The following is a 15166-nucleotide window of genomic DNA, read 5'->3' as shown; positions in this document are numbered from 1 at the left end:
TCGACATAACTCGTCATCGGGAGGATGTGAATTATGGTAACTAGTGTTTAATGGACAAAAGGTCGGGAGTTTTGAATATGCATTGATATGCATGATAGACAAACTGTGATATTTTTTTATACCCAATTATATCATTGTTATTGACATTGTTTCATGTTTCCCTCATTATCTACAGGAGGAATCTTGTTCAAATATTTTAAATATACATTTTAGACAGAAAAGATATTGATTGATATTCATATTGCAAATAAATGTGAATTATTTAGAACAATTTAATTCAAAATTAAATATCAAAGTTTCTCTTAAAGTAATTGGGTTATTTAAAAAAAAAAAACTGTGTTACTCGGTCATTGGTTTATTGGAGCAATATCAACCTCAATTGTCGCCCTTGAAATGTGCCTTTCTTTGATTATTGACTGCACAGACTGCTCCCCTAAAACCATTTACTGACTCATCATTGAGCTGGAATCTATTACCTTACCCGGCACGGACAGCCGAGCCCCGGAAGCTCCCCCGCGGGCGTCTTTATGGGTCACAGCTTATGCTCATCGGGTGATGAATCCAAAAAGTCAAAGGAGGAAAAGTAACACCTCTGGCGCTGGCAGTCACAGCCTCAGAACTGCCGCTGTCAGCGGGCAGACAGACAACAACATCGGAGCAAAATGTGACTGCACCCCCCCAGAACCCCCCGACCCTCCACCCTTGGGTTAGTTGCGTTGGGATTCACAGCTGATAGACGTGACATATGCTCCAAATGAAACCTTTAAACATCTTGTCTCAACTTGTTACTTACGATCGAAGGGTTTTTCTCGAGGAAAGACGCCCGCAACTCAACAGAAACTTCTAGAGAATTAAAGAAATCCATTATTTTACACAAAATCAAACACGCTTAGATGTAATTGCTTCTGAATAAAAAAAAATCCCCCATGGTTAAAACAGCATAACTGCTTTGAGCCAGTGGGCGGTAGCGTAAAACCAACTGAGAAAACGGTATTGACCTGTTTTCACCTTTTTTAAATCAGTGAACTATCACACCTCCAGCAGCATTTGTTGGAAGTTGTGTTTGTGTACACAAGATCAATGCCGGTTCAATACTCGCTCTCCTTGTTAGCTCTGCTTTGGTCTCCACCGACTCCTGGGGAAGCGATCTGGCTCTTATTTGGCCAAGTGCTCCACAATGTTCACTTCTTCAACAGCTCAGGGGGAACCAAAGCCGTGGCAGGCCGGGATGTTCTACACACCTCTGCTGAGCTCAGAGGAACTACAGAGTTGGGGGATTTTTCTTTGGGGGCTCATCACTTCTAGCAACCCCTCTCACTTACAAGACGGCCTGTGATCTGTTGTTGATATAATATTATTGACTCTGGCTGCACCGACGTTTTCCCTTTCTCCATCTCTCTACCACACACACACACACACACACACACACACACACACAGCCACTCGTCCTCTTTGTTCCTTCTCCTCAGACTAAATGAACAATTTTCATGAGCCAACACTTGCTAATTACCTCCTCGTTTACCGGTTAATTTGACCAGTTTGGAAGGCAGTGTAGCACAACTAAAAACCGCTGGCTCTGGGCCTTGGCCACTGCTTAAAAGCCCCATAAGCCCAGCAGGCATCAACCCCTCCACTCAGGAACCTCCTTTTAAACCCCTCCTTCTTTTCACTTACCCCGACAATATTTATATATTAGTTCGAAGGAGAAAATGGCTTTTGGTGTTTAGCATAAAGGAGTGTTATGGGTTTTGGTAATGGTTGGGTTGAGAAAACACAGAGATTTAACTGCAACCTTTCCGACTCCCCGCGTGTTCGCCGTGAAGCAGAATAATGACTCGTCCTCTTGGGGAGGTGGTTTAGTTCCATCCCATTGCTAATGCGATGGCTTTTTGAATCCTCGCCGCCTCTGTCTATCGGGCCTCTCAACGAGGCACCCTGGGTAGCCCGAAGGGAGGGCGGGGGCTGAAAGACCGGGAGGGTGGGAGGGTGGGGGGGGGGGAGGATTGGTTGTATGGCGGTCTGTGTCTTTTTACTCGCTTTTTCGCTTGCAAAAGACAAAAGAGCACAAAATTGCCTGGTCACCCAAGTCACCTTCACCCGCCTCCTCGTGTCCGTCTTTCATGCATAGGCAGGCGTGTCTGTGTGCACAGACACTGAAAGACACCCTCAAAGGGAGTGCGCAATTATTTCTGTTTGGTACAAAGATTAAAACATCCAGACATAAAACAGGCTTAGTGCGCAAGGTGTGATGAAGGGTGTGTTTCTTCTCTTAATAAAACCATCCTGTCTGTGATCTCTCAGTTGTCAGCCGGCCATCTCCCGAGGATCCCGCTTCCCGGGGAGAACCACATGCTCTGATAACACATATTTAGGCTTTTAATGCCCTCCAAAAAAAAGCCTCTGTTCAGTGGGGGTATTTTAAGCTGTGGCGCATATTAGCTAATTAGGGTGTGTGGGCTCTTTGTGAGGACGTTTGGCACGCCGCGAGGCCTTTTTAAATAGTGCTGAACTGCTTCCGCGACCTCTCCGTCCCGACGTCCCGCTCTGCGAGTTCACATAAATGTCAGCAGTTGACATTGAAAGAGCATTGGTGTGTTTTTGTTCACTGAAACTTGCGTCCTATCAGACGCACGTGGTCGGGGGACAAAAAGTCTAGCATACTTTCCCTATGGCGACCATGCCAGATCCCAGTGGCCACGCCCAAGTGTCCATCCAGCGTAGTGTGGAATCAGCCGGGACGGTCGCCCAGGAGACGGGAACACTTGTGGCCAATTAGTGCGCGCAGCAGCGGAGGGAGCGGCCAGCGTCCCAGCAGGCTGCTGCTAAATAGACAGGCTGTCATCAGGACCAGGCTGTGAGACGCCCGACGAATGCTCACGTGTCCACTGCCCGCCTGTACTCCGGCCACACACACACACACACACCCACACCCATTCTCCTGGCCCAACACCGCTTCCTAACTTCCCAACATAACAGGGGCAGAGGATGCAATGCACTAGACACCCCCCCCCCCCCCCCCCCCCCCACCCACACCTCCAACAAGCTGCTGAATTGTCCAAAAGGCCATGCCCCCCCCCCCCCCCCCCCCACCCCCCACCCTCTTCTTGGCCCTGTGTGTGTTAGTTTGAGGGGTAGCTTAGAGTTCAGTCCTTGCTGACCATATGTCTGCGTTGCAGGGGGTCAGATTGGAGGGGGCAGAGGGGGGGTTTAAGAATGCAAATCATTTGTAAATAGGCTTGTGATCCCAGGTCAAAGGGTTAAGTGCATCCGCTTTCCTGGGAAAGGCCCAGTGGGGCAGCTGTGTGAGAACCTAATGTCCAACTCCAACCTAACTTTCAACGGAACTAACGCCTCTCTCTCTCTCTCTCTCTCTCTCTCTCTTTTTCTTTTTTTTTCCTCACCCCCCTCATCTCCCCGTCCATCTCTACCTTGCCAGGACTTGAGAGCAGTTTGAGAAGCTCTCTAGGGACGTCAAGTCCGTCCGTTGCTCTGGTTCCAGTCCTGGACTTGCCTGATTCCCAGATCCTCCACCTGTCCTGCTGGCTCAGTGCGTAGGAGCACAGGCCAACAAGTCAACAACCAGACTCCAGTCCTCCACATCTCTGGAATTCATTCGGGGCTTTTCTGAAGGAGTGACTCTGACAGCCCGACACCGAATGACTTACAACGGGGCATCGCTGAATGTGGGAAATAGCAAACTGCTCATTAACGTTAACTGTTAGTCACTGCTGACGGGTGAAATGCAAAGCCGTGTCCGTCTGCGGGTGCTTTTCAGTGTTCCACTTCAAATCCCAGCATGCAGGCTTATAATTCACCTCGTGCTCCACTGGGGTGAAATACTACTGCAGCAGCTGTTGTTCAGCCTCGGAGAAACTTCTACCGCCTAAAAGCAGAGGACGGGAGAGCGCAGTCGACCAACGGAGACGCCGGCAGCGTCTCATTCCGCGAGGCGGATAAACTCTATCCCCTGAAATCCCACTGTTCCTGCTGCGATTCCTCTCGCCGCGTGGGCCAACACCCCCCTCGTAAAGGCCCAGCGCCACCGCCGCCGCCATCTGTTGGGTTGTAAACCTATAGATTTACCGTGCGCCTGCTTGTGGCCGTGTGTAATGTGCGCGGACGAGGTGACTGTGTTTCTCGCCCTCATGCTCCGTGGGATTCAAGGTGTGTTATTATTGTGTAATAGGCAATCAGCACCGAGCACCTGAAAAGATTAAGCCTCTTTATGTTTTCTATTGATTCTCAGGCAACCTGGTTAATAGGAGAAGGGACACTACAACACACAGCTGCAGGGCGTGTGTGCGTGTGTGTGTGTGTGTGTGCGCTGAGGCTGTCAATGGATATCGTGACGATGTGGGGAGAAAATAACACTATTAACCATTGCTCCTGGAACATTTCTTTCCTCAAAGATCATGAACCGTATTGATGATGGAGTTGGAATGCTTCTTCGCTCTGGCTATTCTCTTCATTGTGCGCGTGATGGCGGTGAGAGTGGTGTGAGCTATTGATCTTCTCCCACCGCAATGTTGTTTTGATTGTTATCAAAAATTCAACAATAGTGGTAGCCAATAGAGCCTGAAGATTTTTATTGAGGGTTGAAAAAACACAAACAAGCAATTATTTATGAGAAAGAGCAAGACTATGCCCCATAAATATACAGTGTGTGTTAATATTCACCCGTTTGGTTGTAAAGGCCGTCACCAGAGGGACATTCGGTAAACACCGGTACATTTAATTTGATTTATTTCTGTGTTTTCAAAAGATGTAGCTGTTTAACAGACACATATTTGTCAATGACACAAGATTGCCGAAAAAGACATCCCACTGAAAAGATTTTCATTCAATTGTCTTGTTTCAATTTGTAAATGTGTAACAGTCTTAATGCCGAGCACCATATTGCCAAGCAAAGTAGTGAAGAAGAGCAAACTTGCATGTTCAGCAGTCTTAGTAAACCTATAGAGAAAATGGAACAAAAGAAACAACACACACCAGCCCAGTGTATTTCAATTATACATGTCCACTGCATTTAATTATATTAATTAAATTCCACATCTGCAAGACATTTCTTTACTTTTGTTTTGAATGCCTTTGTTTTTATTATCTTTAGTGGGGCAATGGTTAAAGGCGAGGGCTTTGTAACAAAGCAATACAAGACCCAACATTTCTGTAAACACAGAAGAGCTCCGCTGCTAAAATTCTGTAAAAGACAAACATTTGTTGATCACTATAAACATTACATTCGATCTTTCAGTGTGCATGTTTTCATGCAGACAAAGTCACAAATATCATCCCGCCCTCATCACAGCCCATGCGATCGCCTGTGGCAGGCACATTTCTTTGTCCTGTTACCTCTGTATTTCTGCACAAAATGAATAAAGACAGGGTGACATTTAGTTTTCTACTGTGTTTTGTCAAATGTACATTTTCCGCCGAGCTGACCGGCAAAGGGTCTGCAAACGCACTGGTTGTTGTGCCTAACATGGTCCTTTGTGCACGGTGTACCAGCCTGCGGCTCTTGTCATTGTGGCCTTGCACATGGACTTTTACTGTGTGTTGATTCCTCCAGGCTAACCAGGCTGATGTGTGTGACTTTTTCTCTCCCCCCCCCCCCATAGCAGTGGCGGCCGCATTGCACGAGAAGCCTCCTGAAATCGCGGTCTGTTTGCCTCAGTGACTGTGGTTTTGTTTGTTTGCATATTTGTATCATTTTTTGTTACACAATGTATTGTCTTCTTCCCCTGACATATTGTGAAAGCATGTCTCCATGGTCACAGCACTGACTAAATGAAACTTGTGCTAACTGCTGAACTGGCAAGCCTGCGCATGCTATTGGGTGGTGTATGCTGCCCTCTTGTGGTCAACATAAACTGCCATTCAAAAGCTACATTGTTTCATTTGTGTAATAGTGCTTCCACTATACAGAACGCCACAAATGTATAAATAAAGTAATATCTTACATGTGTGTCTTTTATTTAATACCTCACATGCATGGTCAATGTTCGGTGTCAAGATACTAAACTGTTGTATTCTTTTCTAAGAATACAACATTCAACACTCAAACACAATTTAATATTTAGCTGCCCAAATTTTCTTGACAAACCACTTAATCTATAATCAACTGTGGCAATGATCTGTTTTTATCGTTTAACTAATTCATTTTACATTAGAAACATTGCTGATTATACAGAGTCTGTTGGCTGCTGACAAACCGCCCATCCCCGCCCTGAGGAGAGGCTATTAGTCAGAAGGCCGAGATGTTCATACAATGTACTGATCACACCATAGCGTGAACTCTGAATGCTGGATAATTTATGTGATGACAGTAAAACGTTAGACATGGTCGTGATAAGGCACCTATCACAAGAAATCTTAAAGTTTAAAGTACTCCCAACGGGGCTGTATGAGTAGTAGTGCAGTGGTGTGGATTAAGGTTTGATATACGTAAGTGAAACTTTTTATTCAAAAATATTTGGGGTATAACACAGCAGGCAACTTTGTTTGACCTAAAGATGAAAGCAGGCTGAACTGCTTTTTTTTATATTTAAACAAGTGACAGGACTTATTGCAGGGATTTGTTGTCATACGGGAAGGTTTTTGTACTAAAATTGCGTGGTTTTAGGATTTCGCATAGCCTCTGTATTGTCAATAAAATAAAATAAAATGAATCACAAAGATATGTTCCGTGGTCATGCGGATGGACCAAGTAACCGGAAACCTTTGTTTTCTGCCGTGCATTTTAAGGGACGGACACGCTCGCTGCCAGACTAACATCCGGTGACGTCATCGATATGTTATTAGCAGCAAAGCTAAGAAGCGAAAGGCACCGCCAACTTCGGATGAATTCGTGAATTTAAATAGGATTTTGAGACAGTAACAGGCGTCCTTAGTGAGTACGTTGCACTCAATTATAAGGTTTGCTCAACAAGTAATTTCGTGTAACCTATTGCCATTTAATCGAGTGGAATTATTGCATGCTTACCTGCCTTTTTTTTTCTAGGTCTAGGAGCCGCAGAATTACCGCTTTGGGAGAAGAGTAATTCACGAATGTGTGGATTTAAAAATGCATTTGTGTCCTGTTTGTGCGAAATCGTTCCCATCCCCATATAAACTTAGGAGGCATTATGTCATCCACACTGGCCAGAAGCCCTTCATCTGTACAACCTGTGGAAAATGTTTCACACAGTCTGATCATTTAAAAACCCACTTGCAGAACGTCCACCACCCGAGGCTTCCAACAGACTGTTTACAGGATGCCATTGCAGCTCATAACCAACAAGCAAATGGTAATAGCCCAGCTGCAAGGATCAACATAGACGGCATGTGTAGGAACAATGTAAGGCCTTCAACTGTCTCATGTTCTGTGGCCTCGCAGCCGGAGTGGAAAAGGGAAAGCGTGGCCCCCAAAACTGGAAATCCACTGAAAAAAATGCCACGTGTAAATGACACCACGGTGACTTGGAGCTGTATCTCAAATGTTATGGATCCAATGACTACGGAGCAAGTTGATTCTGCAAGTGAAGACACGTCTGTGTACCTCGGCCAAAACGGATGCACCAGCAAGGTCCGCTCCAAGTCGTATATTTCATCTCCTCGTCCAACAAAAGAATTAGAGTGGAGCGGAAAGTCAGGCCCGACTTTTTCCAAACAACCCCATTCCAAAGAGCACCTGCAGGAAAAAGAATTGAGTTCCAGCGGAGGCAAAATGACTTTAAAACACCGGTGTACCATCTGTCTCAAAACCTTCTGCTCGCCATCCAAATTACAACGGCACTCCCTTATTCACACGGGGCAGAGACCCCACTCGTGTACGGTCTGCCGGAAAGCCTTCAGGCAGAAGGTACACTTAAAATCCCACCTCAGTTCGGAAAATAGATGCTCACTTTCTGTCGCTGCTGAAAGGAAGAAGCACATTTTTTTTAGTAGCAGACAAACCTCAGGTCTGCTGCTTCAGCCATCAATTCAGCAACGTCCCTCCGGCCATCAAACTCCTGCAAGTTCCTCAGTGGAGCTGGAACTACAGTGTAAAATAAGTGTAAATGCTGTGCAGGACGTGGACGAGGCTGAAGCCAAGTCGGAAGCAGCCGTAAAGCCAGAGCAGTCAGTCAATGATGGCGGTCAGTGTCGGAGTATGTTTGACGGGTCAGATGAACAAGAGCAGGAATACATTCCACAGGAATCCTTGAAACCATTTCAGTGCATGATTTGCAACAGCTCCTTGCGGTTGGATGGTGACTTAATATGTCATCATAAAATAAATCGGAACGAAGACGAATTGGGAACTCTCACCACAGCGCAAAACCGCAGCAACGTGGAAACGCCTGATTCTGAAGCAATCCGACACTCGCCTCAACCCGATCTTGCGGATCCCCTCGATTTGAACGTCATTGTAAAACCAGAGTCATGGAGCGTCGATTGCACTGATCACAAAGACTCTCTTCCTCCGGATTGCGAGGTAATCCCGTCAGCGCAACAGCCGGGGAAACCTCGCAACGACGCCAGCGAGCGGCACAAAATCCACCGGTGTCAGATGTGTTTAAAACGTTTCCCATCGACGTCAAAGCTGCAAAGGCACATGTTGACTCACACCGGACAGAGGCCCTTCGGCTGTGAGGTGTGTGGCAAGAGATTCCGGCAGAAAACGCACTTGAGGGTCCATTTTCGCACGCACCTGTGGTCCAGATACCACAAGCAACGCTCGTTGTATATTAACCGGCCACCTTCCCGCGTAGGTGGCTTAAACAGGACCGCAGCAGACGTGCCGGTCCTGGAAATGTTGCTTCATGAGAATTTAGAGACACACAGTGGCCACGATGTAGTCTCCCTGAAACCTCCGACTCCGTCCGTGGGGGGTTTCCAGCGTGACAACGCGAAATGGGATAAGTTGTCGCTGCGTGTCTCAAAGAAGAGCGAGGTCGTGCGTAAGGTTTCCACGGTGCGTGTGGAAAGGACACCGATGGCTGGTCCAATGCCAAATCCGGGCAACGTGCAACACAAGTGCCTCCAGTGTTTAAAGTGTTTTCCGAGCGCTTCTAAATTAGAAAGGCACGAGATGGTGCACACGGGCTTGAGGCCGTTCCACTGTGTTTTCTGTGGGAAAGCATTCAGGCAAGCCGCGCACCTCAAAACCCACCAAAAAACTCACTGTGAGAGGAAACCATCCAAGGCGGTCAATCAACAGGAGAACATTAGAAAACTGAAAGGAAATGGTCAACGGCAGCCACGGATCAGTGCTCGGATCCCCGGACAGAATATACCTCTGAACAGAGACGGTCCACTCTCCTATTGTGATGGCACGGAAGGAGCTGAAGGCAGCGCATCGCTGTGCACCAGGCGCACGCTGCCTGTCACTAAAGTGAGCAGTCCGCTTAAGACAAACTCTAAAAGGAAAGTTCACTCGTGCCGAATATGCTTTAGGAGCTTTGCGTTTCCCTACAAGCTGTCCAGGCACTTGGCCACTCACTCTGGGACGCGGCCGTACAAATGCACGTTGTGCAGGAACACTTTCACACAGCTCGGACATCTGAAGGTTCACGAGCAAAGATGCGGACAGGGTGACAGGGTCTCACATTGCATTGAAGGAGAGGTGGTGACTACCAACCATCTCCAGGACGAATGCCTCGATGACCTCACTGATTGTGCAGATTTTAATGCGGACGCAACAAGTGTTGGTCCCTCATTTGCTGATATAGGTTCAACGTATTTCTCAGAGGCAGAACACACTGAGTGGTTGGCAGTTCCAGAAGGCTTACAAAAGGAGAAGAATGAATTGGAGAAAAAGATGAGAGACGACTGTGGTCAGGCTACATGCAGCTATGATCAGGATGAGGACCATTATAATTATTCATTTCCCTCTGAACTCTCTGTTGAAATAGACAAGCTGGTCCAGAATCATAACAGGGCAGCTCCACTTTTCTCGCAGTATAAGAGCAATGCGTATAATGTCAAAGTAACATGTCCGCCCAAAGGGATTATGGCTGTTTCAGATGGCAACAAGCTGCTTAAGGATCGATGTGTTACTTCTTCGGTTGAGAATCAAATGCAGCCAGAGAATTCTTGGTGTGAACCTCTGAATGGGTTTGAATATGACACGCGCTCTGCAAGTCACGAGAGTGAAGACGATCTTGAGCAGTATTTAACTAACGTTCATCGTAAAACAAAAGAGTCAGTTAGGGAGAATCGCTGTGACATCTGCTTCAAACTGTTTGTGTCTCCGTCTAAACTTCGAAGGCATTTTCTCATCCACACGGGTTTGAGGCCGTTTCGGTGTGACATTTGTGGCAAAACATTCACACAGTCAGCACATGTCAGAACACATCAACTGACTCATTGATATCGATCAGACTTGACGTGTAAAGTGTGTATTTTACTACTACACACCGACAAATGACTATAATGATAGTCATTTGTCAGTAACATGGTGTTTGAGTTGACTGCATATATGTAAAATATGTAGTGGATGTCTAAAAATACAGACTTTATATATTTTTGTATTTCAATTAAACTTGTTTCATATTGTACCTTGTTGACTTTATTTCTTCTTTGTCAAATTTATTGTTAAATATTTTATTATAGTCTCTTTGTACTTTGTACATCTTCTAAGTATTTTTCTAAAAGAGGAACGACAACGTACACATTAGGAACGAAAGAGTTGCTTTTGTACTTGGGGACGATTCGAGCGACGCACAGCTTCAGGAAGTCCGTCGCATTCAGCGCGTTTTGGTTGTGTACATGCGTAACCCGTTGTCCGACGGCCTACTTTCATGCTGAAATAAACAAAGGTTTGTGAGTGGATTTTGTTATGATCATATATTTGTGTTTGCAATGTGGCCTTAATTAATAGTATAATAAATGTTTTCCCAGAGTCTTCCTCTATGTTGTACTTAACGTTAGCTTAGCTTAGCTCATCTAATATTTGTGACACATCTTAGATTAACGTTACCCAGTGTTTGTATTTTACTAGGCATCCTATATAAATTATCCTTATTAGAAACGTTAGGCATTGATTTTGTGTTCGTGTTAAAGTAGCGAACGAACAGTAAGACGTTTGGCATTACAATTAATAAAAAATGCACGCACATTTGAGCTATTGCATTAACTTAACGTTACTGAAGTTTTGAACCGCGCTATTCACCACTGTCCGTGTGTGTTAACAGTTAACTACGGCCTCATGTTTAAGTTCTCTACAAATAGTTCACAGCCTGTTGTTTCCAACCCTCGTTGCTGCAGCTTGAGTGAGCCACTATGGAGAAAGAAACCCCCGCTAAAAAGGCTGCAGCGCCTTCTGTGTCTCAGATCAACGCAGAATACGTCACACAGGTAATTATTACAGTTAAGGTCCAGCACTGTGCTGAAATACGTTATTCCATTGTGTGTGTCTGTGTTTTAAAGAGGAAAAAATACCTTTTTAATATTTATATATATCAAGGGCACGCATTGACTTATGATGGATCTACAATGTCTCTTTGAATTGTTCCAGAATGAGGCTTACATAGAATAACTGTCCATATAAGATAATATATTTGAGGTGGTTTAAAGGGCAAATGGGAAAAGTCATCTGTGACAGGATTTGTGCTGTGGATCACATCATGTTCAGTCATGATCACATTGATGATATTGTTTCTGTTTTCAGTTGGCGAATAAATATTGGGCTCCACATGCAACGAATAAACTAGCGTTTGACCCCAAGGTGAGTTAAATGCATTCCTGCATTTTAGAGATTCCGATATAATTCATTTAGTTTTAACGGATTTTACAAATAAATTTGCTAACACATGTTTCATGTGCTGTATTTCTCATAGTGCTAATTATTGGCGGTTTTTGTTTGATACAATAAAATGAAGAGGTGTGACAGGTTGGTGTTAGCAGCCAAGTTGATGGAGCCTTTATTTTGACATTTTCTGCTTTTGTTTTAGGTGATGGAAGATGTCTATGAGAAAGAGATTCTCAATTCCAAGTAAGTAATTAAATAGCGTATTTTCCATAAACTGCTGTGTGTAATCTAGTGGTTCTCAAGCTTTTTCTGTCACGATTCAACAAAATTATACGTGGTACATTTTAATGTAAATGACAATTTGTGACTCCTCCATCTCTGCTTTTTGGCACTTTCAAGTCAACCAGATCCCTCCATCAGACAAAAACAAATAACATCTTGTTAGAACAATGCCAATAAAGTTCTCTCTGTGAAAAACATAACAAACGTTTGGCAGAAAATAACTAATTGTGGCTGCAATTAATAACCTGTTTTGGACTGAAGATATTTTCAAGATAATAACAAACTGCCACTTGTGAAAAAACAAAATAAGTTAATATAGTTGGCAGTAGAGTTTTAAAATGCATATCTTTTCAAAATAACAATGTGCAACCTATGCAAAACAAAACTCGTATCTCAATGTGCCTGCTTTCCACTACATATCTTTTCCAAACAGGGTTGCAGACTTAATACATCCTCTCAATTTATGCTCAATGTTGAACATGGATTTGTGTTTTAGTTTTGAGAGAGGAAACAGCAGTCCGTGTACTTTACACTGTTGTAACTCCTCAATAGAGTTCTTGAAATAAAATAAGAATTTCCCTGTGCGACCCACCTGTAATACCACTGCAGCCCACTAGAGGGTTGCAGCCCACAGTTTGAGAGACACGCTGTAATCCAATACACAATTGTGACACTTTTTCTTTGCTTTACATTTTAAGATTTGCCATCAGAAAAATTATGCTGCTTGAGTTCAGGTGGGATACCTCTCTTCCTTTTTTTTACGCATACGTTAAATAAGAAAACAGCCTGTGTATACATATATGTAAATGTTTGTCTTCACCTTTCAGCCAGTATCTTGAGAACTATCTGTGGGTGAACTACACTCCCAAGGTGTCCAGCAACGCCTACCTCATGTCCATTTGCTGCATCGTCAACGAGAAATTCCGAGAGAACGTCCCAGCTTGGGAGGTGAGAAAGGCAGTGCCTCGTAGGAGCACAACCACCGAACATTTATAAGACCGCACCTTCACCATCTTTACTGTGGCCATTCAAGTTTTCTACAATAAGAGTTTTCTCTTTTGAAATGTGGTTTCAGGTGTTCAAGAGGGAACCCAGTCATTTCCCGTTCTTCTTTAAATGTATGATGGAAGCTGTACTGGCAGGGGAGGAATCTGGCCTCACTCTGAAGGAGCAAACTGTGCTGCTGGTCTTCTTGGATCACTGTTTCAACAGTCTGGTATGTGCCACTGTGCTGAGAAGTACATCTTTCTCACCGAAGGAGTATTTATAGTTTAATGAATTTGTTTGTTATCACATCAATACTAATAATACTGTGTGTACATTTCTAATTACATAATTCCTTTTGTTTTTTTATATTGAAATTTCCCTTCATTATATTATTAATCCAGTTTTCTAGACAAGGCAAAGAGTGTTGTGTACGTCTGGATGAACTTTACAAGTACAATTGACCATCAGAAGACTCTCTCGCTTCTGATCACTTATTTTACCGTGGACAACATCTGGTTCCAAACGACGTGTCAGATATCGACAGTTTGTCGAATACGCCAAAATAATAAAGAGAACTGTTCTCTGTTGAATTGGATTAACCCGGCTTTTGGTTTCAAAGAGGTTACGGTGACTCAAGTGTGTTTGATTCAATAGGAAGCGTTACTAAACATCCAGTAGGGGGCAGTAGCAGACTAGGCAGCACGTCTTTGGCCAGCTCCCACCCCTCTGTAGCCCCGGCAGCCGCATTAAACCACAGGGAAGCACTGCAGATGTCTCACTTTACAATCTGCTGTGAGAGCCTCCTGCACTCTGATTGAATCCTATAAAGCCCTCTAAATATTTCAGTTGCAGACTTTTATCACGGCGGAAGTGTAATAACAATCTGTCATACATACGCAGTGCATTTTGACAACTCTCTCTCTTTCTGTGTGTGTGTGTGTGTGTGTGTGTGTGTGTGTGTGTGTGTGTGTGTCCCCTCCTCCCAGGAAGTAGATTTGATCAGAGAGCAGGTGCAGCAGCTCATCTCTTTGCCCATGTGGATGTGCCTCCTTCCAGTAAGCTGATATCCTCATTACTATTTTACTTGCTCGTTATTGGCACTCCTGAATTATGTTGTTTGATATTTTCATTGACTCATTTGTTTCCGTCACATTGCAGTCCAGACTCCAACAAGAGCTTAAGAAAGTTCCAAAGCTGCAGAAGTTCTGGAATCTAATCAAGAAGAAATGCGAGAAGATGGATACCGACGCAGCCGAGCAGTAATATTGTTTTCTTTGCTTGGATGTCCAGCTCTACGCCTCCTACACAGCAACCCCTGTTTTTGTCCCTCACTTTTTCCGTCTTTCTAATTTGCCTCATGTGTGTCTTCCTCAGGGCAAATAAGGAGAGGGTCTTCCTCTCGGCTCTCATTAAAAAGTTTCTTGCCGTTCTCGTGTCAATTCCGCCATCAGGTAAACGGTGAAAAATACATGCCTTCTCCTTGGGGTCGACTTTGTTGTTGTGTCCAACTACAAACAGCGGGCAATTCCTTCAGGGAGAAGAATGACCATTAGATCTTGGTGCTATTTATAAACAGGAAAAAATAAGGCATCCCTGGTGTGGATTTCTACTTCCAAATTGAGTGTAAGATGAATAATCCCGGAGGAGTCTCCCCGTGGCTTTGGTCCAAAAGCAGGTCTTTGCACGTGCTCTCGCTATCTTTCCCAGCAGGATTAATGTACTTAAGTGCTTCTCGAGTTCGCACAGTGTCAAGGGGGAGCACGTCTCTTCAGTCCCGGCCCTTATCGCCAACGTCAAACTCCATGTGACCCCTTTTCCCTCACTGGTCTAGTTGCCCTGCTCCATCCTCTCTTACTGATTTGTGCAGCCGCCGTAGGAGCGTGTGCTCCAGCTGCCACACAGCCACCGGCTCTGACTACTATGTTGTAATGCAGGCCGACACAGAGGCCCCCCACCTGAATGCTAAAAACAGAACATGTGTATCTGTGTGTTTAGGTGGAATTCAGACCTGACAGAGTAGATTACTATCTGAAGCCCAGCAGGGTCCACATCACTCTAGTGCGTGCTGCATGCCTCAACTTTAAGCAAACACACACACACCAACATGTTTAATGAGGGCTGAGGTCCCAGCATGCTGCTGTGCTGGCAGTGCAGTATCTCCTACTGAGGCTCACACGCTCAGCGTGG

At 44.8% G+C, this 15166-nt stretch overlaps 3 protein-coding genes across 11 annotated transcripts in view; all 3 read left to right on the top strand.

Moving 5' to 3' along the window:
• dph6 (diphthamine biosynthesis 6) overlaps nt 1-5958 on the top strand; it is a 51588-nt gene extending 45630 nt beyond the window's left edge. For all 4 annotated transcript variants that reach the window (XM_078089580.1, XM_078089579.1, XM_078089583.1 and 1 more), the window contains exon 15: nt 3437-5958. In XM_078089580.1, the coding sequence (XP_077945706.1) occupies nt 3437-3555 (119 nt within the window). In that variant the 3' untranslated portion in view covers nt 3556-5958. The remainder of the gene's footprint in view (nt 1-3436) is intronic.
• An 800-nt stretch (nt 5959-6758) lies between these two features.
• Nucleotides 6759-10531, top strand: LOC120832506 (uncharacterized). 3 transcript variants are annotated; one of them, XM_040198809.2, is made up of 2 exons: nt 6759-6912; nt 6998-10531. In XM_040198809.2, the coding sequence occupies exon 2, from the start codon at nt 7061-7063 to the stop codon at nt 10328-10330; it is 3270 nt and encodes a 1089-aa protein (XP_040054743.2). In that variant the 5' UTR covers nt 6759-6912; nt 6998-7060; the 3' UTR covers nt 10331-10531. The 3 variants fall into 3 exon arrangements, with proteins under 3 accessions (XP_040054743.2, XP_040054744.2, XP_040054742.2); XM_040198810.2 differs by having other exon boundaries at nt 6761-6886; XM_040198808.2 differs by having other exon boundaries at nt 6769-6890.
• A 109-nt stretch (nt 10532-10640) lies between these two features.
• The window catches only part of aqr (aquarius intron-binding spliceosomal factor), a 39797-nt gene continuing 35271 nt past the window's right edge, over nt 10641-15166 (top strand). For 2 of the 4 annotated variants that reach the window (XM_078089578.1, XM_040198805.2), the window contains exons 1-10: nt 10641-10778; nt 11191-11316; nt 11630-11686; nt 11913-11953; nt 12691-12726; nt 12820-12940; nt 13068-13208; nt 13966-14034; nt 14138-14238; nt 14354-14430. In XM_078089578.1, coding sequence (XP_077945704.1) covers nt 11242-11316; nt 11630-11686; nt 11913-11953; nt 12691-12726; nt 12820-12940; nt 13068-13208; nt 13966-14034; nt 14138-14238; nt 14354-14430 — 718 coding nt within the window. In that variant the 5' untranslated portion in view covers nt 10641-10778; nt 11191-11241. The remainder of the gene's footprint in view (nt 10779-11190; nt 11317-11629; nt 11687-11912; nt 11954-12690; nt 12727-12819; nt 12941-13067; nt 13209-13965; nt 14035-14137; nt 14239-14353; nt 14431-15166) is intronic. The other 2 variants (XM_040198804.2, XM_040198806.2) reach the window with 2 other exon arrangements.

The sequence above is a fragment of the Gasterosteus aculeatus genome, chromosome 15 (assembly GCF_964276395.1).
Source record: "Gasterosteus aculeatus chromosome 15, fGasAcu3.hap1.1, whole genome shotgun sequence".
NCBI lineage: Eukaryota > Metazoa > Chordata > Actinopteri > Perciformes > Gasterosteidae > Gasterosteus > Gasterosteus aculeatus.
This window is presented reverse-complemented; position numbering and strand designations above follow the sequence as displayed.